The sequence below is a fragment of the Mastigoproctus giganteus genome, chromosome 1 (assembly GCF_048544385.1).
Source record: "Mastigoproctus giganteus isolate SK-2022 chromosome 1, ASM4854438v1, whole genome shotgun sequence".
NCBI lineage: Eukaryota > Metazoa > Arthropoda > Arachnida > Uropygi > Thelyphonidae > Mastigoproctus > Mastigoproctus giganteus.
The window spans coordinates 265,816,279-265,843,284 of NC_143575.1; the positions used below are offsets into that span (position 1 = coordinate 265,816,279).

The window sequence follows — 27,006 nt, forward strand, 5'->3', positions numbered from 1 at the left end:
TATGCTGTCAAATATCCACTTAATGCCGAAATCACCGGTACAGCATTTGTATTGGTTTATTACTGCAACATGTAGAGATACAGTACACGTTGGAGGTCAGTGTATCTCTGCAATATCCTCTGACATGCATTAGAGACTAGTGTACCTAGTAATAATACACGGAAAGGATAGAATTCATGAGGTTCCTGGGCAACGCGACGCTGTCACCCCTCTCGCTATTTGACGAACACACCGCTTGGCAGGTACAGTGCACGTAGATGATAATTCGATGTCAGTATCGATAAACGTCATGACTTAACCGACTTTGAAAGAGGGATGATAGTGGGTATCTGACGCATTGGTCACTATCGCGGAGGTGGTACAGAAATTGCACTATCCCCGTTCGACACTATCAAGAGTCTATCGAGAATACGCCATTTCCGGAATAATATCTCATCGTGGACAAAACTGTGGGAGAAGAAGGTGGTGGATGAACGTGGCCTTTGACGTCTGTCTTGTATTGTTTCAGCCAACTGGAGACAGTGCCACAAATCACCGCCAACTTCAACGAGGGAGCTGCCAGAAACGCCTCCACCAAGACCATCAGCCGACGTTAGCCGCAGTAGGTTATGAGAGCCGCCGATCCACAAGATCCCATTGATAACACCACGATACAGGAATCTACGTCTCAAATGGGCGAAACAACATCAGCACTGGACCTTGGATGATGGAGACGGGTCTCCTGGTCCGATGAGTTCCGTTTCAAGTTATTTTTCCAGTTTTCTGGACATGAAATCTGCTTTCGACTCGGTCCAAATCATGCCCCTTCTTGCCTTACTTGAAAGATTCTACGGGGTATCCGGAAATATGCATTAGAGACTCGAGATCCTCAATAATCGGCTATCTAGGAGAAAGCTTCACTTCACAGGCAATGGCATTACAGTCTCTAAAACCGTCGAAGTAAGGATCCCACAAGATGGTTCTCTCTCAGCCTTGCTATTTGCAGCAATATTCGTTCCACTAATGGATCAAATTCCAGCATTCCTATCGTATGTTGATGATATTGTTTGCTACTTGCCATGCAAACGCCGTGTTGGTGACTCACAAGAAAGACAAATGCCATCTGAATCTGTGAACAACTATCTAAATACATTCTGTAAGTATGTCAAATTTTTTGGCCTGTCAGTTAATCCAGAGAAGTCAAACTATCTCATCTTTACGCCAAGTCGGTTGACTTCTGCTGATACTGCATCTTCTCTACGTCCGGAATTGGCAAGAGATGTTCTGACTCCCACAGACGGTGTCAAATTCCTAGGAGTAATCCTTGATGCCAACCTCACCTATAAAAAACAAATCCAAGCTCAGTGTTCCAAAGCCCTGAGAGCCTTCTGGGGAATGAAAATAGATCTGTGCAAAACGCACAATAAGCAAATAATCAAGAAATACCTTGCAACTTACTTCTGTAGTGTGCTTTTCTATGCCTTGGAAGTTTGGTCGGCGGCACCACCCACCAGCCCTCATGAAACTATGGGGCCTCGAATTCTGGGTGCTGAAGTGGGCCAACTTGTGGTCGCACCAGATCTACACGACATCTAAATCTGCACTCTGCTCCAATCTGCAATACACGCCCACAGTCCACAGAGCCCATGTGCAAAAAATAAAGGCAGTCCTTCATCTGTACTCAGCTAAGCAGGATCACATCAACATCTGGAACACGATTGGTTGACGTTTGCCAGGCAGACATCACCCCAGTACTCCTACCTTGTGCTCAAGGCTCCAGCGGTTACAGAATTTAAGAGACACTTCCCTAATGTGACTCTGGACACTCTCAACTCGCCCAACATCGACCAGTGGACTATAGCCAAGGCATATCGCGATGGCATCTTGTCCTATCTTGCTCTTTGTAAAGGACATTTATGTAAGTGCCGATCTTAGTTTTCATGTTCTGCTCAACTTGTAGTCCTTTTTCGTTGTAATTACTTCTTCATTTTTACAGTTTGATTATTATTTTTGTTTTTTATTTATTAATTATTATTCAGTTTTTTTTCTATTATAAACAACGTATTGTAAGATTCCTCTGGCGTTCTGTGTAAGGAATCACTACTGTATGTTAATAAATGTTAATAAATGTTAATAAAGAATCTTATTATTATTATTAGTATTAGTATTAGTATTAGTATTAGTAACGGCCGCATGGTGCAAGAAAGCCTATGGCTTATGCTGCACCAGCCAAAAAAAAAAAATAAAAATAAATAAATAAATAAATAAAATAAAATAAAAAAAAAATAAATAAAAAAAAAATATACATCCGAACAAAACAATGATAAAAACAAAAAAAAAAAAAAAATAAATAAATAAAAAATAACTAAATAATAATAATTAATAAAATAAAAAATAAATAAAAAGGAAATTAAACCTATCATCCTATGTGCTTCCCTTACCCGAAAGTACTATCCAGATGACCTTTGAATTTCCCCAAACTGTCGGCCTCTACCACCCATGTAGGCAACTTATTCCAGTAATTTATAACTCGCTGGCTAAAATAGAACTTCCTGCAATCCAATCTAAACATTTCCCCCCGTAACTTGAATTTATGTCCCCTAGTTCTAGCATCATTTGTAATCTTGAAAATTTTGTCCTCATTCATTTTACTGATGCCTCTCAGAGCCTTAAACACCTCAATCAAATCTCCTCTAAGGTTTCTAGTTTCCAAACTCTGCAACCCACATATTCGAAGTCTTTCTTCATAAGGACGCCCTTTTGCCGATCTCACCAGGCGAGTTACCCTTCTTTGCACCCTTTCAAGAAGCTCGATGTCTTTCTTCAGGTGCGGTCTCCATACTTGAACACAGTATTCCAAGTGTGGTCTAACATAAGCCTTATATAATGGGATTATCACGTCCCTATCTCTACTTGCAAAAGTTCGATAGATCATTGATAGGACACCATGGGCCTTCCTTGCAACCTGTTTACAATGCTCAGAGAATTTCATGTCTGACCGTATCGTAACACCCAAGTCCCTTTCCTCCAGTACTGGCTTTAGTTGAACTCCACCAAGTGAATAAGTTATTTTGGGATTACTGTTTCCCAGGTGTAATACCTTACACTTTGTTGGATTAAAGCATAGCTGCCATTTTTCTGACCATTCCTGAAGTCTATCTAGGTCTCTCTGAAGAAGCTCAGCTTGACAGTGATCATTAACTACTCTACCAATTTTAACATCATCTGCAAATTTAGACATCACGCCCTCTATCCCTTCATCAATGTCGTTTATGAAAATTAAAAACAACAGTGGTCCTAATACTGATCCTTGGGGAACCCCACTTCTTACATCAACCCAATCTGAGGAATAGCCATTTATCACAACCCTCTACCTCCTGCCCTGAAGCCATCCTTCTATCCATCTAAGGATTTTCCCAGTGATTCCAACCTGTTCCAGCTTATAAAGCAACCGCTCATGTGGGACTGAGTCAAAAGCTTTGCTGAAATCTAAATAAACAATGTCGAAATTATTCCCTAAATCCAGCTCGTGAGTGACCCTTTCGAAATAGCGAACCAGATTTGTTAAACATGATTTTCCCTTTACGAAACCATGCTGAGTATCCTTGAGAATTTCAATTCGATCCAAATGATCCTGAATTCCACCCTTGATCATTGCCTCCATGATTTTCCCTACTACTGAAGTCAGACTGACAGGTCGATAATTTCCAACTTCACTTTTAGAGCCACCCTTATGTATGGGAGATACATTTGCACTTTTCCAATCCAAGGGAATCTCCCCAGAGTCTAATGATGCTCGCATAATTAGCCTCAATGGTTCAATGCACTCGCTTGCCGCCTCTCTTAAGATTATAGGGTATATTCCATCAACTCCAGGAGCCTTACTGGTCTGTAGGCTCGAAAGTTTTTTCATTAAATAATCTTGCGAAATTTCAATATCATTAATTACATATTTTTTAACTTCGCTCCCACAATTTCCCTTTGCCACAAAAGGCTTTTCATTTGTAAATATTGATGCAAAATAACTGTTGAGTTCATCTGCAACGGCAGCTGGTGTATTTATTACTATCCCCTTTCCCTTACATAAAGGTCCGATCTGGTTTGTCCTGCTCTTCTTGGCATTTATATATGTGAAGAATTCTTTATCCCCCCTCTTTGCTCTGTTTGCTAGTGATTTCTCATAAACTGCCTTTGCCTGTCGAACCTTTTCTGTGGCTCTATTACACATCACCTTGTAGCTGTTATAGGCTTCAGTACTTTTTATTGCTCTGTAACCTTTCCATGCCACCTTTTTCTGCTGAAGTAATGTGGCAACTTCACTATTCATCCAACTTGGAACCCTTCTCGTGGAGTATTTTGTTAATGGTATATACGCATTCAAGGCATCTGTGATTAATGTTTTAAAAGCGTACCACAGTTCAATTGTATTCATTCTCTGCGCGATATCTACCCAGTTAATAGAGGCCATGTAGTACCTTAAGGCATCGTAATTTCCTTTTCTGAAATTAAAACCCATTCCTTTGCCTTTTACTTCTGCTTCCTCTCTCGTCATCATCCACCGTAGAACTCCGTGATCACTTCCTGCTACAGGTTCCTCTACTGTCAGCCCTGTTATGTCATCTGATTCATGTGTGATGATGAGGTCTAGGATATTCTTTTCTCTAGTACTTTCCCTGACATGTTGATACAAATAACAGTCATCTAGTTGATTTAAAAATTTTGTTCCCCATGTCGAGTTTCCTTCCCATTTACTCCAATCAATTAGAGGCAGATTGAAATCACCCATAATAAGGCATTGACGCTTACTTGCCCATTCCATCTGCATGTAGAGGCTTTTGTCATAATCTTCACAATCACCTGGTCTGTAGATTACTCCTACTCGCATTATACCTTTGTTTCCAACTATCTCACACCATACAGACTCTGTACTAGCATGTGAAACGTCTGAATCCAGGAAAGCTATCGTCGCACTCAGGCTGCTTCTGATAAGAAGCATTACCCCACCACCCCTTCTATCTAACCTATCCTTCCTAAATACATTATACAAGCCGTACTGAAACTCATCATCGCCAATTTCCGGGTGGCACCACGTCTCTGTAAGCCCTATTATGTCCGCGTTACTTGTTTTAACCAGCAGTTCGAATTCGCTCATTTTATTGACGACACTTCTAACGTTACTGTATAAACAATTAAGATTTACTGTTCTTGTATATTTAACAACCCTAACACAACCCTTGAAGTTTTTTAGGCTCTCTTCCCTGGCATTAGCTACCCGCCCACGTGAAACGTTTGTGCCCCCAGAACATCTAGACAATACGTCCAGATGGGGGTAACAGATAAGAACTCTTAAGGTATGTGCAAGAGTTACTTTGACCAATATTATCAGATAAACGCGTGTCAGTATTACCCACATCCCCCCTAACTAGCAGTTTCCCTGAACCTTTAAGGTATCCTCAATAATACTGGCAAAAACTTTTGCACCACCTTTGTTTAAGTGTATCCCGTCTCTACAAAACAAATTCCTTCTACCTACAAGTGTGGGCCATGCTGATAGAAATTTACCCCCTAAAGCCTTGCAGATTCCTTCAAGTCTTGAGTTAATCCACAAGGCTCTTAACATATAATCCCTCCTATCGTGTCTGGGCAGAATTGCAGACACATAGACATTATGGCCTAGCTCGCGACATTTCCTCAGCATGGTCCTGTATTTTTCCAACAAATCGTCAGATCGTGTACGTTTAATATCGTTTGTCCCCACATGAATAATAATATCTTCTTTACCCCCTTTAAAATCTGACAGTCTGTTGGTGACATCATCAATAGTTGTTCCCGGCAGACATACCCTGGTTCTCCTCCACCTATCTTATTTCGAGAAGAGGGCAGATCGACAAGAAAATGCGAAACGAAATGATTCATCTATCCCACCATTTACCACTCCATACTAAGCACGAGCGACCCATGACCCAATGAGTATCCTTACTGATTGCGTCATGCTATTTCTTTTGTCATTCTTCACCGTATTTAATAAAAAATTTCGACGGAAGAAAATGCATAATTCAACACGATGAAGACTAATAATGAGAATTGTAAGGCGTATAGAGCAAGTCTACGTGCAATGCAACCACCGAAACCACCTCCAAGGAGTACAAAGGAGAGATCTAAGCTATTTCGACAATTACAGCATGCGATGGAGTTGAACAAAAAAGGCGGAGAAGGTTCATCCACATCTTCAGAGCCTGACATCTCCCCAGAAATGTTAGAAGTGCTTTTGAAAGAGAAGGAATCATGGAAATTGATACTGCAAATGAAAACAATGAAAGGTCCTCGAAGCTCAGTCTTAAAGGAAAAGCGAAGAAGACAAAACAAGTGCATCGTGTCAGAAGTACTCCATCAAATCGTTCAACACGTAGCGGGAGTAATACATAGCAGGAGGAGCAAAGGGATTTTAAGAAACACCGAAGCATCCATGCACAGTTTAAACGTACATTATCCATTTGTGAATAATGATTTCGGTTTAGTCTATTCCGTGTGTGATCGGCTTTGGTTCAAGGATGAGTTGAATATTGTAGCAGCTCGAGATCACTCTCTTCTTCAAAGAGCATTTTCAAATGAGGATGCAAGTTAAATGTCGGCCTGTAATTGCTGTCATGGCTCTAACAAGAACAAAGTGATTCCGGCTCTATCGAAGTCAAATGGTTTTAAATATCATCCGATTCCACAGCGCTTGCCGAAAATAGATTTGGTAACGGAACGTCTCATATCTCCGACGCTATAATTCATGCAGATTATTTGCCTGCAGCATTCATACGTTCAAAAATGATCCTTGAGTGATTGGAAGAAGGTCGACTGGTCCGTTGAATCACATTTCCTGTTGCACCATGTGGACAGACAGGTACGTGTGCGTCGTTTATCTGGGAAGGGATGGTACCTGGATGCATTGTGGGACTAAAACAAGCCGATGGCGGCGGTGTCTGATGAGATACCCTGGGTCCAGTCATCCATATGTCGGGCCCTCTGATGTCTAGATCCTACCTAAATATCATTGCTGACCAGATACACCCTTTCATGGCAACGGTCTTCCCCTCTGGCGGTGCTCTCTTTCAGCAGGATAATGTGCCATGCCACATCACCCGGATTGTTCAAGACTGGTTGGCGGAACATGAGGAAGACTCCAAATTCCACAGACATCAATCTTTTCGAGCATCTGTGGTTTGTGTTGGAACAGCAACTCCGATCTTCGGCGTCTCAACTATGGACCTTACTGGAGTTAAAAGGATCTGCTGGTTACGTGTTGGTAACAGATACCACAAGACACATTTAGAAATCTTGTAGCGTACATGCGTTGCCATGTACGAGCTGTTTTGGCTGCATGTGGAGGACCAACATCATATTAGGTAGGTGGTCATAATGTTTTGGCTCATCGGTGTAGCTTAGATCTCTCCTTTGTACTCAATGGAGGTGGTTTCGGTGGTTGCATGGCACGTACACGTGCTCTATATGCCTTACAACGCTCACTATTAGTCTTCCTCATGTTGAATTATACACTTTTTTTCCTTCGAAATTTTTTATTAAATACGGTGGAGAAATACGCAATTAGTAAGGATAATGACTGGGTTATGGGTTGCTTGTGCCTAGTGTGGAGTTGTACAATGGTGGGGCGGATGAATCAGTTCGTGTCTCATTTTCTTGGCGATTTTTGTCAGCAACGCATTGCACGTATACTTGCTCTACACGCCTTACAGTGCTGACTACAGTGGACCACCGCTTTACGATTGGTTAACAAGAGAAAAAAAATAAATAAAGGAAAGCAACTGGACCGGGTATTCCCAGGTGATCACCCTCCCAAATACTAACTGTGCTTAACTTGGGCAATTGCACTAGAAGCTGAGCATTTAGTCTAGTATGATAGTTGTCTATGCAGAGTCCCTGTAATGCGTTTACTTATGGCAAGGGTCGCATTTTCGTTGCGTTTTTTTGTCAATCCACAAACGCAAGTTACTCCCATCTGAAAACTGCCTGGAGCGCGCATAAAGAAGTTTCACTTCAAAAAATTGATCTATTTTATTTAATTTTTATTTATTCAACTTGAAATCCGTAGTTGATCTGATAAGGGTATGAATACAAAAAATCAAAAATTTAAACCTCAGAAATAACTTAAATCAGCCATTTTCGATCCAGTGCAGGATGAAGGCTTCTCCAGCAACTTTCCATTTCCTTATGTTTAGTGCAATGGTCATCCATTTACAGCCCACAAACTCATGAATTTCATCTGCCCATCTCCGCCTTTGTCTTCCAGGCTTTCTTCTAGCTCCTCTTGGGTACCAGTCTGTTATGTTCTTAGCCCATTTGTCATCATGTCTTCGAGCTATGTGTCCTGCCCAAGTCCATTTTAGTTCTTTAGTTTTGGTAAGAATGTCCTTTACTTGAGTTTGCTGCCTAATCCATGTGTTTCTCTTCTTATCTAACAGTCTGATTCCCAATATAATTCGTTTCATTCTTCGCTGTGTAGTTCTCAGCTTCTCTTCCATTGTTTTGGTGAGTGCCCAAGTTTGGGCACTCACCAAAAGAATGGAAAATTTTGATTGAAATTAACGACAAGGTAGGTTCAAGCCTCCAAAAAAAAATCTGCGCAGAAACGAATGGCGTTGCTGATAATCAAAGCAAAACTACAGTACAGCATTGTACCCAAAAGAATTGCTGTTATTAATTAATTTTTTGATAAATAATAATTATTCATATATTTAGTTTAGCAATAAAATAGTTTCGAAAAGTCGATTATGTTCAAAGAAATGTTTTATTAATAAATTGATCACGCAAGGGGCGCTCAATAAGTATTTATTCTCAGATATTTTAGTTAGGGAGTTGATATTTGTGTTTCTAGATCCTTCGGCTACTGAACTAAAGCCATGAATACAGCGAGAGGTGGAAAAGGTTGAGATTCGATCCATTATAAAATTTCTTCAATTGCGAGGCAAAAAAGCAAAACAATTCCATGAGAAGATTAAAGCTGTATTTGAGTAGGATTGCCCATCATATCAGATTGTGAAAAAATGGAAAAGACAGTTCAGGTGTGGGCGAAGCAGTGTGCACGATGACCCAAGAGAAAAAAGGCCCATATCAGTCACAGACTCTGCTATTATGGTTAAAGGTGGAACAGCTAGAAGATGTGACTAAATTTTATAGCAAATCAAGCGTACATTAGCCATCGGTCCATTTGTATCATAATGTACGAGTTTCCGCACATGTATAAGGCGAGAGCGCGATTGTTCCTCAGAAGCTCCACAGAAAAGAGTGTTCCCCACAATCATTGAAGCTTTGTAGAGAGACAATGATCCAGAAACAAAATAGATGAACAAACAATGGAAACACTCTTCACCCCACCTCTCCAATAAACCAAGGCTGAATTGTCTGCAACAAGGTCATGTTGTCAGTCTTCCTGCAGTCTAAATGGTTTATTGTTACAGATTACCACCTAAAAGGAAACATCATTTAGTGTGTGCATAGTGTTAGGGTCAAGCGCCACCTGTGGTTTCCCACATCTGCGTCATATGTATACTGTGAAGAAATACAGAACTACTATCAAGCAGGTGTGTTTCTTGGTCTTTGGGTCTGTAGGTCAAAGAAGTGATGAAGGTGCAGCGGAGTCGTATAAGGTGCGACCAACTCTCAGTTCCACCACAGGTGCAAGTGGGATCATCGATGATTCCCAGGGCCGTCAGGTTGCCTTTTAATGATCCATGGCCAGTTAACAGGTATGTAGCATAAAGGCCAGGTGAAAACCAGGGGGGAAGCCTGGAGAACACCCTGTTAATGTAAGGGAAGAACTTTCTAGTGATTTCGCCTTTGTTGGAAGTAGTCCATCTCGCTTGCCACGCCTGCTGCAGATGCGTGAGGAGACGCTTCTTTTATGCTGTTCTGTCGTTTACGGGGTCTGTTGTGAAGCGGAGGATGGTCTTGGAATTTGCTTTGGAGAGGTGGAAGAGTAGTCCACAGCGGACCACCTCCAGGTCCAGTGGCATGGCGCCTGCCAGGATTTGCAGAACATGGGTACTGACAGTGCAGCAGGCACGGGTAGTAGCGAGCAGGATGTTTCTTTGCAGAGAGTCGAGGATTCTTTTACCACTAACAGTGATTGCTTTCGGGTGCCAGATGCCTGCTGCGTAAGTTATAACCGGGGTAAACACCACTTTATAGAATAAGGACAGAGTGTGCCTATTGAGTCCCCAGTCCCGTCTGGAGACCCTGGTGACAAGGGCAGTGTAATTGCGTATCTTTCTTCTTAGGTATTTAAGATGTGGCTTGGAATTTAGTTTATTGTCAAGGATAACTCCTAGATACTTAAGTTGAGTGGAGAATTTTATGGTCCTGTTGTCGATTTTTATCTGTGGCGGTCTGGCTTCATTGAAACTTCCTTTGAGAAGAATAGAACCTGTTTTGGTGGCAGAGATGTTGAGGTTATGGTGTTTAGCCCAGTCCTGTAGCTTCTGTAGCCTAGAATCGCCGGTAAGGTGAAAATAATAATATCATCTGCATAGGCCTGAGAGGTGACCTCACCCAGGTCCATGCCAAGGAATTCATCAAGGACAAGATTCCACAAGAATGGGCCCAGAACCGAGCCCTGTGGGCATCCTGTGTAAACCTGTCTGGTGATTTTCATATATGGAGCATTGACATTGATTGACCTGTTGGAAAGGTAGCTTTTGATTGAGTTATATAGGTTTACTGAAAGCTTTGATTGGCGCAGTCTGCCTAGGACGCTCGGCCACCAAGGTGAGTCGAACGCCCCAGCAAAGTCGACAGCGATGACCAGAAAGTATTTCTTTTGGGTAATTCCTACTGCTTCAAGGAGATTGTGGAGTGCATCCACAGTGGAGTGCCCCGTTTTGAATCCAAATTATCTGTGAGAAGCCATGTTTGCATTGTTGTAGGGTTTGAGAAGTCTGTAGTAGCGTAGCCTTTCATAGAGTTTACCGACAGGAGAGCGATGGGACGGTAGGAGTTCGGGAGTTCAGGTGGTTTCGTCGGGTTCTTCAAGATTAATTTTACGTTGGCCGACTTCCAATCTGTTGGGTAGTGACCATCATGTAGACAGGTATTGAATAGATGAAGTATTAATTCGGGGGCCTACTTCACTGTTTTCTTTATAATCTCCGGCTCCAGCAGGTCCGGTCCTATCTTTGATTAGGGCTGCAGCAGTTTGTAGTTCTCCTAAGTCAAAGGGAGATTCCTGCTCTTCAGTATAGTAAGTCTCATTCTCTGCACAGAGGGATTTTTGTTCCTGAGTGATTGGGTTTGTTGCTGGTTGTAGGATGGCGTCCAAAATGTTTGTTATGGATTGCTGCCAGGTGGTTGCTTCCGTACCTTGTAATGACTTGGTTGCAGTCATTACTGGGGAGTACTACAGAAATCTCCTGGGAAAGTTAAGAGAAGCTATCAAGTTGAAGAGACTCGGGAAGCTATCCAAATGTGTTCGCCTCCTAGCCGACAATGTGCCTACTCACAAGGTTACTCTTACATTAGACTTTGCAATTATGTGTGGCCTTGAAAATCTGCAACATCCACTTTATTCTCTCAACTTTCAGACTCTTTCCTCTTCCCTAAAATGAAGAAACCATTACGGGGCCACAGATTTCAGACTGATGAGGAATTAATTAATGAAATGGAAGCCCGGTTTTGTGCTCATAGTGAGGGGTCCTATTCAAGAGGCCTGGAAGAGTTTGTACAATTAATTTTACTTTTTCCGGTGGTTCTGTGATTTACTTTGTTTTATATTCTTCGTTTGCAAATAGATAAAATGTTATCGTATTACATCATTATATTAGGTTTTACAGTTTATCGTAATGTTTTGTTAGTTTGAAAAAAACAAGAAGTCTAAATGTGGCTGTCAATTCAATTTCAGTTAAATAAGACACCGAAAGGCCACGCACTACTGAAAACTTTAATTAATAGCATCACATCAAAGCCCTCCATAAAAAATTCTTACGATTTTCCTGAATTTTTCTTCTGACAAGTCTCTGCAAAACAAAAACAAATAAATTATATATTTTATAAAAAATATATGCCAGTCTATATTTCTATTATGAGTGCATGCTGATGTTTTCATATCGGTGAAATATATTCGGTTAGAGATAGAGAAGAAACTTCTTAAGTTTTAAGTTACTTTCGATGTTTTGTAATCAATTTGAACTTTGGAAAGAGGAAGAAATCCTCTAGTGCTAAATCGGAATAATAGGGTGGATGGTTGATCTGTACAGTGCCATGTTTCGTCAGAAATGTCTTCTTTGTACTAAGTAACTCTCCTTTCTGTGACAAAAAAGGTTGCTAAATAGTTAGTTAATAATTGTATAAAGGTCATTTATTTTGATAGAAAATTATAACTCCCCCTCCTCGTCTATCTGTTCTTCCGGTTCCCACACATTTGTAGTTTGCTGCCGCAGTTAGCCGATCTCACTGTTTTCCATTTCCCAACCAGGTATCGATTAGGCAAATGAAATCCAGGTCCTCGTACATCATCATCGCTTGTAAGGTGTGGAGCTTATTTGAAATGCTCCTCACGTTTTGTGCAAACAAGTGGTGTTCTGCATCCCCAGCTGGGGGTAGTTTTTTTTGATTGCTATTGAGCCCGATTCCTTGCATCATTTTTAACCAGTGGTGTGGCCCATCTGTCTCTGTAGGACTAAGGTACCTACTGGCCAGGCGCCTACATCTTGTAGGCGAGTTTCTTTATCTGGTGGACAAGAGATTATAAAGGAGGAGTAAGCTGGGTGTCGTGTTTTCACTTGCTTTACTTCTACAGTTATCCCATGTTCGCCCTCACACATGGCTTTAATGTTTCTGGGCTGTGTTGTGGGCCCCAGCCTTGATACAAAAATTTGCTCTCCGGTTGCAACGGAAGTAATGTTGTAGATTTACAGGAAGACACGTTAATACTTTCTCTGTGAACTGGATTACGTCCTCGGCGAGAGTAGGCATGAAATTTTGGGATGGGCGGGTTTTTCTACCCACAAAAGTGTTATGCTTTTTAAGTAGCTTAGCGATGTGGGCATAAGTGAGTGGGTTTGCAGGAACATGATCTGAGGGGGAAGATGTAACTCTGGCGTTCGTACTCTTGGAATACATGCATGCCCCAATCATTTCAGTTGATTCCTGTTGTCCTAATATTTCTGAGACTTCTTTATTTTGGTTTCGACTTTTCCTAATGGAATGCGTGAAGTCATTTCCTTGTGCTGCCCCTAAAGTTTCACTGGGTTTGGTGCTATTGCTTGCGAGGTCCTGCTGCAAACAGACAGTTTGCGGTTGGGCTTGAAATTCACATATTATTTGGCTGTCTTGTAGTTTCGCAATTCGTTCTGATATGTTTTCCCCCGAATTCCATTCGTTTCTTGTCTTCTGTTTGTGATTTTCAATGCTTTCTATCCTCTTGTGCAATCCATTCATATCACTTCTACTTTTCTTTGGGTAGCTCTGCCTCACATAGTTTCGTCGATTACGGAGATCGCTGAGCCACCTTGTGCAACGAGGACGGATTCAAAGCATCCTAGCTTTTCTTCCAATCGTTTAAGGGTGTGCAATATTCTACTGTTTTGTTCTTTGATAAGAAAATCCTCTTCCTGCAGTTCCTGTAGCATTTTATGTACAGGGATGAAATTGCTTGAGAGGTTTTCAGCGTATTCCACAGCCTGCATCGAAAAGGGGCTGATGCAGTCTGTAAGGATATCCTTTAATTCCGCACGCGAGACATATTCTTTACGGTTCCCTTTCTGCCTTTCATTCGGGCTATGATTTCTCCTCTGTCTAGCGGAACCCCCTTTCAAAGTGCTCGCACTCTTCCGGGAAAATATCGCATCCCAAGGTTTCAAAAATTGATCCTTCAGGATGGCTCAAGATGCCATTTCCAAGGTCAGTCTGCGAGAGGATTACTCTTGTTGCTTGTTTAAGGTCGTTAATCTGTTCTTCGCAAGAATCTTCACAAATGACTTCATTAGGTAATTCTTCATTATTTTTTCCTGTTTGTTGCCTCAAGCGTCACATTGACCTTGTTCAGAGCTTAAGTGCCGTATTGCCTTAAGCAGAATATATATAAAATAGAGATTCGGGAATATGAAAGTCAAGTGTGGGGGGGGAATAGTAAAAAATATTGAGGCGTAGAGGAATGCGACCTCAAAATTATTAGGCGAAGTAAACTCCACTAGGCGAGTGAGCGAAGAAAATGGGAGTCACAAGATACCAGACTTGGCTGTGCGCCGAAGTCATGGTTGAGAGGCAAGGTCCTTTTCTGTATTTTAGTCATATCCAAGTAACTGTCACAATTGAAACTGGCAATACAGTCGAGGAAATTAAGATTGTATTGACAAGTCAGGATGAAATCTTCTCCTGATGACACTCTTCGTTGCTTCTGCTCATCCGCGGCACAAATTTTGTGCGGACCTTTCTTTTTCCTAATTCTTCATGCAGAATTGGATGCGTCGTCTCCGTATTCATATCCAACTCATCAACCATCTGAGGGACAAACGACGATCTCTTGCCACAATTTCCTGAACGTTTGCAACTCTGTCCTTATTTGGAGAGGATGATGGATGTTTACTTCTTGGATCATCGCGAATATCCTCACGCTGGTGAGGTTGTGACGCTTGTTTGACCGTGAGGCAAGGTCAGACTGCTCTATATAAAACACCCATATTCGCACATAATCACGGACTCATTTGCGTTAACATCAATTAATTAATTTGTATTTACAATTTCTGTTCTATTCACGACTTATAAATACGCATACTCCACTACATCTTAGCTTTTGCCCATCAGCATAGTATCTAAGTACAGTATATTATTAGATTGAAAGAAATACAAACCTGCCCACTCTGATATCGTAGGAATATATTCTCCCCAAAAAGAGCATTTCATATCGCGATATCCACGACCTGTAGAATTGGAAACGGATTTATCCAAAATGATATACTCCTTGCCTCGTGTAGTATAAAGCGGCCATTCTTCTATCTCCCTAGATCCATTAGGCGATAAATTTGGATTCCTGAAACGTAAATCAGGTGACATATCAATATGGTATGTAACTATTATTCTGATCCTAAAAATAATTAAATAATCATCTTTAATGAGTTCCAAATAAAAGATACAGCAGTAAGCTAGGGATTGTATAACAGAAAAGTATAACAGGAGTGATAAAATTACCCGCTTTATTTGAGTTTGTTCTTATCGGTATATCGTTCTTTATTGTATGGTACTAATAATCTGTGGCTCCACCCGTTTATATTTTATTTTATTTTATTAGAGAATACTGGAGAAAATTAGATAAAAGTATCGAAAGTTAACATTCTCCCTCATTGCCATACATACATCTGCTACTTCCTCAGGGGCTTTAAGCAGACATAGCCACACTACAAGAATGTATTATACATACCCGTTTCTGTAATCTCTATACCAGTTTTGCTAGGTCAACTAGCAAAACTGGTATAGAGATTACCAATCCAGATCTTTAAGTGATTCCAGAAAGAAGATATTTATGATTTTAATATTAGCTATATCAAAAGCCAACAGCGCTCTATGTGCCTTTTGTGTCAGTCCATTAATCATTATCTTCTCTCAAGGTCGTCCGTGCGAGCTTCCCCTCACTGCGTGGGCCGATTGTTTTGAAGCTGAAAGAACCCCTTTTCTTCGTCCATAGTCACACAGTCACCCCCTTTTCTTCGCTGCACAGTCACAAAACGAGATGCAGCCACGCAAACAACACCCCTGGAGTCTGGCGAACTGCTTACACAAAACGAAAATATGCACAATAAGAATCCCTTTAGGGTGGCTAAAGAAAATGAAAGCGCCCTTGAAACTCTTCTAATCAAATCAGATTACTTCAAGTTCCTGAAATCACTAGAGATTTGAGATCAGAAGAAGAAAAGAAAACCAAGCGACAAACGTCCACAGGAAGTAACCAAAGCCATCCACGTAGTGAACCACACTAATAAATTGACTCTGTTTCACGAAAGAAATGATGATATTGTACCACACAACGACAGACATGACCAAGCTGCTGAACCGAGAATCAATGACCAGAGATGTGTATCGAGAAGCAAGAGCCCCCCATTTCCCCCCACTAGAAGGCAACCAAAGAATTCCAACAACATTAGCAAACAAACGATTATCAAAGACTCACCCCCAGTAAACAGACACTCACAGAGAAATATGACATCTCTGTCGCCTTGCCCAGAACCAAAATTTTTGTCTCCCGGTTTGAACCCTCAACAAGCCTCGATTCCATAAAGAGAATGTTTCTTGTGGAACACAATGTCCCCATCGAAGTAAAACAGCTTAAAACTAGGCAAACTGGCTACGCCTCATTTCTAGTAAGGTGTTCACCCTCTGCCTACGAAAAAGTTCTTGATCCCGACTTCTGGCCTTCAGGCATACTTATCAGACCTTCTCTGACGAAAAAAGGACATCCCCTCAGCAATCCCTGCTTACTCGTCCTCTACAATAGCAATCACCTATTCCAAAAAACCTCCATCCATGCCCTACAATCAGGGTCTTCTCGCAAAATGTGCGCAGTATTTTTAACAAATTTGCCCCTCTGCAATCTCTCCTGCTGCTCGACGAATATGATTTCATCTGTATCCAGGAAACTTGGCTTAACCATGGAGGACAACTCACCCACATGGCCACTCCCCACCATTACAGAAATGTTTGCAACGGCAGGGACCATAGACGTAGAGGTAGCGTCTCCATCATTTACAAAGACATCCATCACCCTGTGTGTGCACAACTCAGCCACTCCCCTGCATTTGAAGCCATTTCTGCAATTTTTAAAGTCAAAGAAGTGAGAACTCAAGTTGTAGCTGTATATTTACCTCCTGACAATAATCCCGACACAAGGGATGAGCTAACTACTTGGATTATAACCCACCTCAAGCCTCACATGCTCACCTTTGTTTTAGGAGATTTCAACATGCCCTCCCTAAGACACGAAGCTGCTATGAAGGACGTCGTACGCTCCTTTTCATCTCTAGGCCTTAGACTAACCCATACGCAACCTACAAGACGACATCAAAACCTCGACCTCTTATTCAATAACTTTGACCTTCTCACTCTCACAACGCCGATTTTTAAGTTTGCATCAGATCACCCCCAATTTCCTTTGATAGCGAAAGCCTATGCTCTCCCCGACAACTTGAACAACATGACCATAAAGAATCCCAACTAAAGATCTTCTCATTAAAATACATGCAACCTCAAATCATCCTACAAGCTACAGACTGGAAAAAAATTGCTGCTAGCCATCCTGATCAAACGCTTACCAATTTAGCTAACTTGTTAAAAGACATCGCCCGTGAAGGGGCCTCCAAATCTGTACGCCTGTCTCCCAGGACCAAGAACTGGTTTACCAGCGACGCAAAACTCGCCTTCATCATGAAACAGAAACTATACAGGAAATGGCAAAGAACACGGGATCTAGACGACTACCAGCTCTATAAAAAACATCGGGAACGCTTCCTACGCATTCGGAGGAAGGCGCAGAATGACTGGATTGCACACAGAATGAAACTTGGGAAAAGAATCTACACAAACAAGAACCAACCCATGACCACTGACATCTTCCTCGCGTGGGCTAACTCGCTCGAAACTAAGTCCCCACCTGCCCCCAAACCCCTTTATTTGGGTTAATTCACCAGCTAACCAGACATCACTGGATAAAATAGCCATCACAAAGGAACGCCTTACTGAGGTCATCAACAGTCTTCCCAACAAGTCTACCACTGACCCGGATGGATTCCCTGTTTTCATGATTAAACTATGCAGTGTATATATCATTGACCTCTTGCTTGAGGCATTCAATTCCGTCCTCGTAACAGGAGTTTACCCAGCTATCTGGAACACATATTATGTTTCTCCCGTTCCAAAAAAGTCTAACCCAAAATCGCCTAATGACTACAGACCAATTTCCGTAGGATGCACTTTCCTCAAAATCTTGGAAAAAGCCATACTTCCTACTCTCACCCATCACATGTTCGGCCACAAACCTCCATACCTCCATAGTGTACTATCTGGACGATCCACGATCACCAACCTCTTGGACACACTGTTCAGAATTGAAAGTACCTTAAGCAACAAAGAGCAACTGGATATTGTGTTCCTCGACATTAAGGCGGCCTTTGACAATCTGTCCACCCATGCATTATGTACCATACTGTGCAACTATTTCAAAATCTCTGGCAACATCCTAGTTCTTCTTAGGATACTCCTTCAGTCCAGGACCCTATGGATCAGAAATCAAAACCATAATCACCACATTCTCTGCTCCAGAGGGCTCCCCCAAGGGGGCGTTCTCTCTGCCGCCCTCTTTGCCGCATCTTTAGAACCCTTCCTATCAAACCGTCTAATTTTACCACCTGGAAAACTACCTTCATGCGATTGGGCTCTCCATTAATAAAGAGAAAACTTCACAACTCTCTATCACCAAGAACAAAAATACCAACGATGTGAACATCATTATAGTGAACTCTCCAGTTAAAAAAGTCACCCAACATGTCTTTGTCCCAGGTGACACCCAGTGTCACCTGGGACAAAGACCTCACCTTCTTGCCTCACTTTAATGCCACTCGAAAGAAAACATATTCGACTTTATGGGCAGTAAAACTAAAGATCTCCAACTTCCATAATCCGGACCTTATCATCAAATACATTTTTCGTTGCATTTTCCCAATTCCTTTATATGCCTCGACTATATGGTCCTCAGCACCCTCATCATACCAAGCCAGGTTCCTCTTCCTGGAATTCTGGTTTATGACGGTCTTCAATCTTTGCGACATACTCTCAACCAGATTTTTATAAATGTCACGTGATACGTTCCTCCATTCAGCCTTTAACACAGCCACCAGTCAGTGGCGCGTTATCCTATAGGCAAAAAAGACATCTGCCTAGGGCCCCGAGCAGAGGGGGGACACCAAAATTACTGTTTCAAAAACTAATTGTTGTGTTTTACTAATATTTTTATCGGGAACTGAACTTTCTACTTGCTAAGCTCACTGAACTTTAAGATTGATTTGAAAATTACGTTTTTTTTTTTTTTCAAAAATGGTTTTTTAAAAAAAACAATGCTCGAGAGGGTTCAGGTCAGTACTCTGGGCTGGCCAATCCAACTTTTCAACACCCATGTCCTCAACCCACTCTGTTACGACCCGATCAGTACGGCATGGCACGTTGTCTTGCTGATACAGGTATGGGCCTTCCCCGAAGTATTGCCATAATTTTGGAAGTGCATTGTTCAGGAATTGTCCTGGTATTGCCCATCATTCATGGTTGTCAATAACGACCAAGCCAAACCATGAAAAGCAGTCCCATACCATGACACTGCCTCCACCAAACTTCATTGTTGGGAGAACTTGATGATATCCTTACAAGCAAGAAGGAACTGTCCCCCTAGCATTCGCCACACCCAGAAACGACCACACCCAGACTGGTAGAGTGCGAACCTCGACTCGTCTGTCCACAGGACTGTTTTCCACTGCTCTGCAGTCCAGGATTCGTGCTCCCTACACCATGTTAATCGGTGTCTAGCATTTTTGAGGTGACCAATTCGGTTGAGCTGTTAAAGTTGAACTGTTGAACGTGTCATCTTGCATGCCCATTTTTGCAATTGCCAGTTCGAAGCCCAGTTTGCATATTTATAGCAGGTTCTGACGTGTTGCATGTCGTGAACTAGTGACGAGTCCACTAGTTCACGAAAGCGTTCCACAGGTATTTCCATCCATCCTTGCTGCACCACTGTCCATAATTCAATCAGATTCCTGGATGTGGGATCGAAAGCTCGAACGGACCTTTCCACCGCATCCCAAAGATGCCCCACAGGTTCATGTCGGGTAAACAGAGAGGCCATTCCATTGTGGTAAAATCTGCGGAATGCTCTTCGAACAATGTTCTAGTCACCACAGTTCTGTGGGGAGGCGCATTGTCCTGCTGGAAGAGTCCATTACTCTGTAAGTGCACGATGACCATGAAGGGATGCAGATGGTCTGCAAGAAGGGACACGTAACCTGGACCATTCAGAAATGCGTCTAGACGTACCAGAGGCCCAGCGTGTCCCAGTTGAACACGCCTCAGAACATTACCGACCGTCCACCTTTCTCCGCCCACAGCGCTGTCCACGATGATATGTTTTTTCCGGAAATGGCGTATTCCCGGTATACTCTTGATACTGTCGAACGAGGACAGTGCAATTTCTGTAGCACCTCCGCAGTAGAGTGACCCATGCGTCGGGCGCCCACTATCATCCCTCTTTCAAAGTCGGTTAACTCACGACGTTTATCCATACTGACATCGAATTACAGTCTATGCGAATGCAGTGATGTAGTGTATCTATATACCTGCCAAGCGGTGGGTTCGTCCGCTAGCGAGAGGGGTGACAACTTTGCGTTTCTAAGGAACCAGGTATCACATGAATTCTGTCCTTTCAGTGTACATTGGCTGCTAAAAAACATTCCCTCGGTGAATTAATTTTGATTGAGAGAGTGACTTTGGATATTGGAGTCACAGTATGATCCTAATTTATTTCATCATATCATCTTTATTCCTTTCTTAATTCATGAGGAATTCTCACGCTGATAGAGAAGACAGAGATGCTGAGAGTACGGATGCTCATAGAGATGATATCTGCTGATCCCCTATCAACTGTATCACTACAATTTATCCAGGACAGAAGTGTCCGTGTTAAGTTAGGTTATGTTAGATGTGTGTGTCAAGTGTTGAAGAAATTAAAGCTATGAAGGTAAGGCACCGGCAATGACTTGTAATGCATTTGTGGATACTGTTTTGCATACCCCTAAAATAGCAGTATGGATCTTTGTACTGAATTAACTTTATTCATAATTCTAATCACACTTACTCTCCTAAACCAAAAGGATGCTGCATAAACCGCTATCGGTCAAAAAATGGCCTTATAGTAAAGACTGAGGACCCGTTTACCAACTCCCAGTCTTTCCTTGTAATCCTAGCAATTGAGGCCGTAAATGTCCCAACTTTAACTCATAAATGGTCCAAATGCGCAGTAAAAAATTATCGTCCAAAAATGGTCCCTAAGTATTTGACTTGAGGAATCAGAGGTATTTGTTTTCCATTAATAACCAATCTGGGAGGTCTGCTATAATCTAACTTTCTCTTAATCAGCATCGTCACAGTTTTACTTAAAGAAATCTTAAGTTTATTATAAAAAGCCCATTTTACCAAACTGTCAACAGCCACCCCAATTTTATTTTCTTGTCTGGATCTGCTTTGCACACACAAAACTAAATCAACTGCAATCCCAGTTTTATGGCAGTCTACACAATCCTTTTTTAAGCACATATTCAGAACTAGGTTCCAAAATATTGGTCCTAGAACCGATCCTTGAGGGCCTCCGCTATTAATTTCCCTCTCATATTTTAGGTGCTGAGACCTAACAATTATCATTCTTTGACTCAAAAACTTCCGATGGTCTTATACAGCAGGTCTGGAAAATTTAAAGCCCTCAACGATAGAAGTACACTGTCGTGCCAAATGGTATCTAAGGCACCCTCAAAATCAATAATGCTGGTACAAGTATGCATTATGTATAAATCAGTCGAGTGAATTTTAGTGATTGGTTAGTTAAGACCGTGATTCGTTGAACCTTCATAAAATCTTGAGGTTAAATATGAAAAAGACCGCGGTCAGAGCATTCAAGAATACTTTTAGAATTCATTGATTATGTAAATAAAAAAATTACCCTGTTCTAGCAAAGTTGGCCCAGTATCTCATCATTCTTCTTGACAGCTTAATCTCGTCTGGAGTGGAATCACTGAACAGAGGGGTGAGAAATGAACCGAAGACATAATTGATTTCAGCCGAATGATATGCTCCAATCCATTCTGGAAATACAGCAGCCATCAAGGACTGTGGTCCGGCTTCAAATCTGTAGAGATACACATCATACTCAGCATTGGCATAAGTTTCAGCAAACTGCCGTGTAGGACATATAAAATGCTTGTCTCCTAATAATTGATCGACTCCACTAACGTAGTCAAACCCCACCCAGTCTGTGTATTCGTAGATAATAGACTTCTCAATCATCTCGTCTTTATATAAAGAGGTTGTTTTCACTGCACTCAAAAACTGATCACGGGTTAAGGAAACACTTTCAGAACTATCGAACTGCTCAGGTGTACGAAGGAATAAAACAAACAAACTTCCCTCATTTAAATTGGAGCCAATGAGAATACTCGTGTTCATAAAGTGACGCTTCAGTAGGGACTCTTTTGGATCTTTCACAATGAAATATCCGTCTACCACCGGAACAAAAGAGGGGTTTAAGAAGTTTCTTAATTTGGATTCCTCTTCGGCTATTTCTACTGCGTTTCTCTGCTTAAGGCAATTCAAAATAGCATCAATATCACTCTCATCATGGGAACAGTTTAATGCCTTTGCCAAACGCATTCCTTCATCGATACCCTGTGCTCTGTCTTGGATTGCCCATGGAGATGTTGCCGATCCACTCTGCATGATCGCTCTCTTGAAAAGGTTTTGACTGAGTGGGGACAACATATGAAAGGTTACACTTGCTGCTCCTGCACTCTGTCCAAACAGTGTGATGCTCTCTGGGTCTCCTCCAAACATGGCAATATTTTCTCGAACCCAGCGAATTGCCATTAATTGGTCAAGTAATCCAACATTTCCTGGTGCTTCGGAATGATCCAGATAAAGAAACCCAAAAGATCCAAGCCTGTAATTCATGGACACCACAATCACATTTTCTTCCGAAACTAAACCTAGCGCATCATAAGTTGCCATTCCTGATGATTGTGAGACGAATCCTCCTCCATGTATCCATACTAACACTGACATATTTTCTGGAGGAGGGTATGGTCTCCATACATTTAATTTTAAACAGTCTTCGCTATAAGATTTCGGCATTATAAGTTTCATCAGCCTATTTATTTTCGCCGACTCGAATGGCATTTTTTGCACGCAATTACTTGGTTTTTTGGTAGCATTGAATGTATCAATCCATTCTTCAGTAGATTCTGGTGGACGAAAACGATACTCTCCTATAGGAGGCTTGGCATATGGTATCCCAAAGAAAACTTCTACAAATTTTCCCAGTACTGACTTTACGATTTTTCCTCTAACAGGGCCTTTAGTGGTCTGCACAATCGAATTATCAAGCGGTGTGGTTTGAGTGCTGATCTTTTCACAGCAATGTGTTAATATTATAACAATCACGAGGAAACATATCCAATTTGCACTCCACCTCCAGGAGTGAATTCTTCTTGATATTTTCATTTCTCCAGTTTTCTTGCTTCAATGCTGAAAAATGTAAGTCACAATATAAGTAACGAAAACACTTTATTAAAATTATAAAAGCTTTTTATATATTATAAAATAAAATTACGAGAAAAAAAAAGGACAAGAAGAAAGGAAAATTGAAAATTATCTTTGAATCAGCCTCAACTCGTAGAGAATGTAACCTTGCATTTTTCTCCATTAAAATATAGCAGCCACTTTTCTGATAAATAATATATATACTTATAAATAACATATACAGTTTTTTTTTTCAATCTCATTAGCATTAGCATTAGCAAGAGCACATGATGCAATAAAGCAAGCTTATATAGCATCAGCCAAAAAAAAACCAAAAAAAAAAACACCCCTCCCCTCTCATTTCACCCATCTACCCGCTCCAAATGTTTGTCTAATTCTGCCTTGAATCTATTTAAGCTATCAACTTCTACAATGACAGATGGAAGTTTGTTCCAGCAATCAACCACCCGCTGGCTAAAGGCAAATTTCCGCACATCTATTCTACATCTGTCTTTCCTCAATTTGAATTTATGCCTCCCCAGGTGATTATTCTCAGCAAGAGGAAGAATCTCATGAGCATTGAGCATGTTCAAACCATTCAAGGCTTTGTACACCTCAATCAGATCACCTCGCAGGTGTATAGTCTCCAGATACTGTAATCTGCAAAACTTAAGCCTTTCCTCGTAAGAGCACCCCTTTGTTCCATTCACTAATCTTGTTTCCCTTCTCTGTATTCGTTCCAACAGCTCTACATCCTTCTTGAAATGAGGCCTCCAGACCTGTATACAGTACTCAAGATGTGGTCTGACCATTGCCTTATACAAGGGAATAATCACCTCCTTATACCTGCTAGAAAATTCCTGTATATCATTGACAATACACCACGAGTGACTCTTGAAGACCGTCTGTGCTGCTCAGAAAACTTCATATCTGCCTGCACAATTACCCCCAGGTCCTTTTCACTCTCTATCTGTGTCAGTGTAGTACCACACAGTTGATATGTTACTCTGGGGTTACTGCTTCCGAAATGCAGTACTTTACATTTGTCAACGTTAAACTTCAGTTTCCACCTCTCAGCCCATCTGCTCAACCTTTATAGATCCTGTTGCAGCAGCGTACTGTCATTAGTGATCCCCTCCAAATCCTGATATACCATCATCAGTATCATGGACCCAACACTGAACCCTGAGGGACTCCGCTAATAACATTAGTACACCAAGACAGTGTCCATTGATTACCACTCCCTGTCTTTTCCTACTCAACCATCCCTCTATCCATAGCAGCAATTTGCCTCCAATGCCACACTGCTCCAATTTGTGCAGCAGTCTTCCATGTGCCATAGTATCAAAAGCCTTTCTAAGATCCAAATATATGATATCAAAATTATTCTTTGCATCCAGTTCCTTTGTGACTACATCATAATATCGAATCAAATTGGTCACACAAGACTTCCCATTAACAAAACCATGCTGTGTCCGAGCTATAACCGAAGTCTTGTCTAAATGACCCTGCAGTGCTTCTTTAACCAGTGCCTCCATTAACTTCCCTTGATCAGAAGTTAAACTCACAGGTCTATAATTACCTGTTTCTCTTTTTGATCCTCCTTTGTGAATTGGGGTCACATTTGCACATCTCCAGTCCATGGGGTACTTCCCCTGAGTCCAAGGAAGTTCTCATAATTATGGCTAAGGGTTTGCTTACTTCCTTTGCTGCCTCCTTTAATATAACTGGATAGATCCCATCCACCCCACGTGCCTTTCTTGTATTTATCTTCAACAATTTCTCCTCCACTTTACTCTCAGTTATTATAAGATTCTCTAGCTTACTGCCAGAGTTGACACCTCTGGCATTCCCCTCGCTGAATAACTCCTCATGTGTGAATGTCGATGCAAAATATTCATTTAGTTTGTTAGCTACCTGAGCAGGGTCATCAGCAGTTGACCCATCGATATCAAGTGGACCAATCTGATTCATCCCCTTCCTTCTAGAGTTTACATAAGTAAAGAACTCTTTGCTGTTTTTCTTTGCATTCCTTGCCAAAGATTTCTCGTAATCTGCCTTTGCTTGCCTAACCTCTGTTGTGACTTGGTTATAGACCAGGTTATATCTATCATAGGGCTATAGTAGAGGAAAAACTTTTAAACCTCTGAAAATTGCAGTATTGTTCCCAGGATAGTGGAAAATATGAACATGTGATCAAGGAAATTTATTAATATCTGAAAATTAAAACGTTTTTAACGGCTTCCAAGACTCTTAAATATAAAGCACGCTAAATAAGCTAGCGGCAGGACACATTATGCACCTGGTAGAGAATTTTATTTATTTATTTATTGACTAAGTACCAATATCGTCAGCTCTGGCTCTTATTCACTTTATTCATTTCACATTCCCTTCGTCATTTGCGATTTTTTTTTTCTTTTATCCCTGTCGCCAGAAATTTAAATGCAAGATTTCGTTAAAATTCTTAAATTAACGGAGAATTCTTATTCAAAAATGAAATTTGATACTTACCTTGAATTCTTTAAAGTCGTTCTCAGTGTACTGTGCAGATGTAGGAGCAGTAGTGCTTCAGTTATGTTAGGAATAACACGCTCACCTTCGAATGCTCCTAGTTTTTTTTTTTTTTTTTGCGTTAACGAGCTATTTTTCATTTTAGTTTTCCTTGTAACCGCGTGTTTGTACTAGCGTATGCTGGTACAAACACAATTTATTTCGAATTTCTTTTGCTGATAGGTAGTAACTGAAAAATCGAAAGCATAATAAACCCGTGTGACGCAATTAGGCTTCATCAGCAAGATTTACAGATAATTAATTTAAATGAGTTATCTATTATATTAATTTAAATGAACGATCTGTACATAACTGATCATCCATTTCAATTAATATTGTGAATAATTCATTATTCATCCGCTAGGCATTGACTAGGCATTATTCGCCTAGGCATTGACTCCACTACAAATACAGTGCTCGACAAAATTAACAGGACACGTAGTAAACGAGGTGTAACTCGTGCATTTTGCGATGAAGCGGGACAAAATTTGCAATGGTGGTGTACCATAGAATAACCACGAAATGCGGAGCCAGAGAGAAACTTTGGACAGGTATGAGGGACATTTATAGGGGTTGCATAGGAATTACCAAAAAAGCCACATTACAGAAGTCGGTAGCAGATGCTCGAAATTATGTTCACATGACATCAGTACAGAGTGGGATCCCCTCCAACGCCTTAACAGGCCTGACAGCGGTGAACCACGTTCGATATAAGGGTGTCCATAAGATTATTTGGCAACAAATTCCATTCTTCCACCAGCGCAGACCTTAACTGACCAAGTGATCCTCGGAGTCGTCCAACACATATTCGATCAGATTTAAGGCTGGTGATTGTGCTGGCCACGCTATTCGTTGGATATCTTCAATTTCAAGATATTCCTTCACCACTTGAGCTCTATGTGCAGTGGCATTGTCTTGCCACTGCACATACCCTGAAAAGTGTCACATAGGGTTCGAGAATCTGTTCTCAGTACCTCTGCGAAGTTAGGATACCTATATGAAAAAACATAAAAAAGAAGCAGTCTTTGGCCATTATACCCCCCCCCCCCCATACGAAAATACCTCCGCTGTAAGTATCCCTTACTCTGATGTTGCAGGGGTTGGGCCGCATTCCTCGTTTTCTCCAGATGAAATATCGTCTAGTATCAGTTTATTGGCTAAAAG

General features: G+C 41.3%; 1 protein-coding gene across 1 annotated transcript; it reads right to left on the reverse strand.

Annotated features, from left to right (window-relative positions):
• Window positions 1-11,903: 11,903 nt before the first annotated feature.
• On the reverse strand, window positions 11,904-25,848 carry LOC150091936 (acetylcholinesterase-like). Its single transcript, XM_090377441.1, has 4 exons — window positions 25,804-25,848; window positions 21,722-23,298; window positions 14,829-15,007; window positions 11,904-11,993 (listed from the first exon to the last, which is right to left on the reverse strand). Exons 2-4 carry the CDS (start codon window positions 23,272-23,274, stop codon window positions 11,959-11,961), a joined length of 1,767 nt encoding a protein of 588 aa, XP_090233567.1. The 5' UTR covers window positions 23,275-23,298; window positions 25,804-25,848; the 3' UTR covers window positions 11,904-11,958.
• Window positions 25,849-27,006: the final 1,158 nt, after the last annotated feature.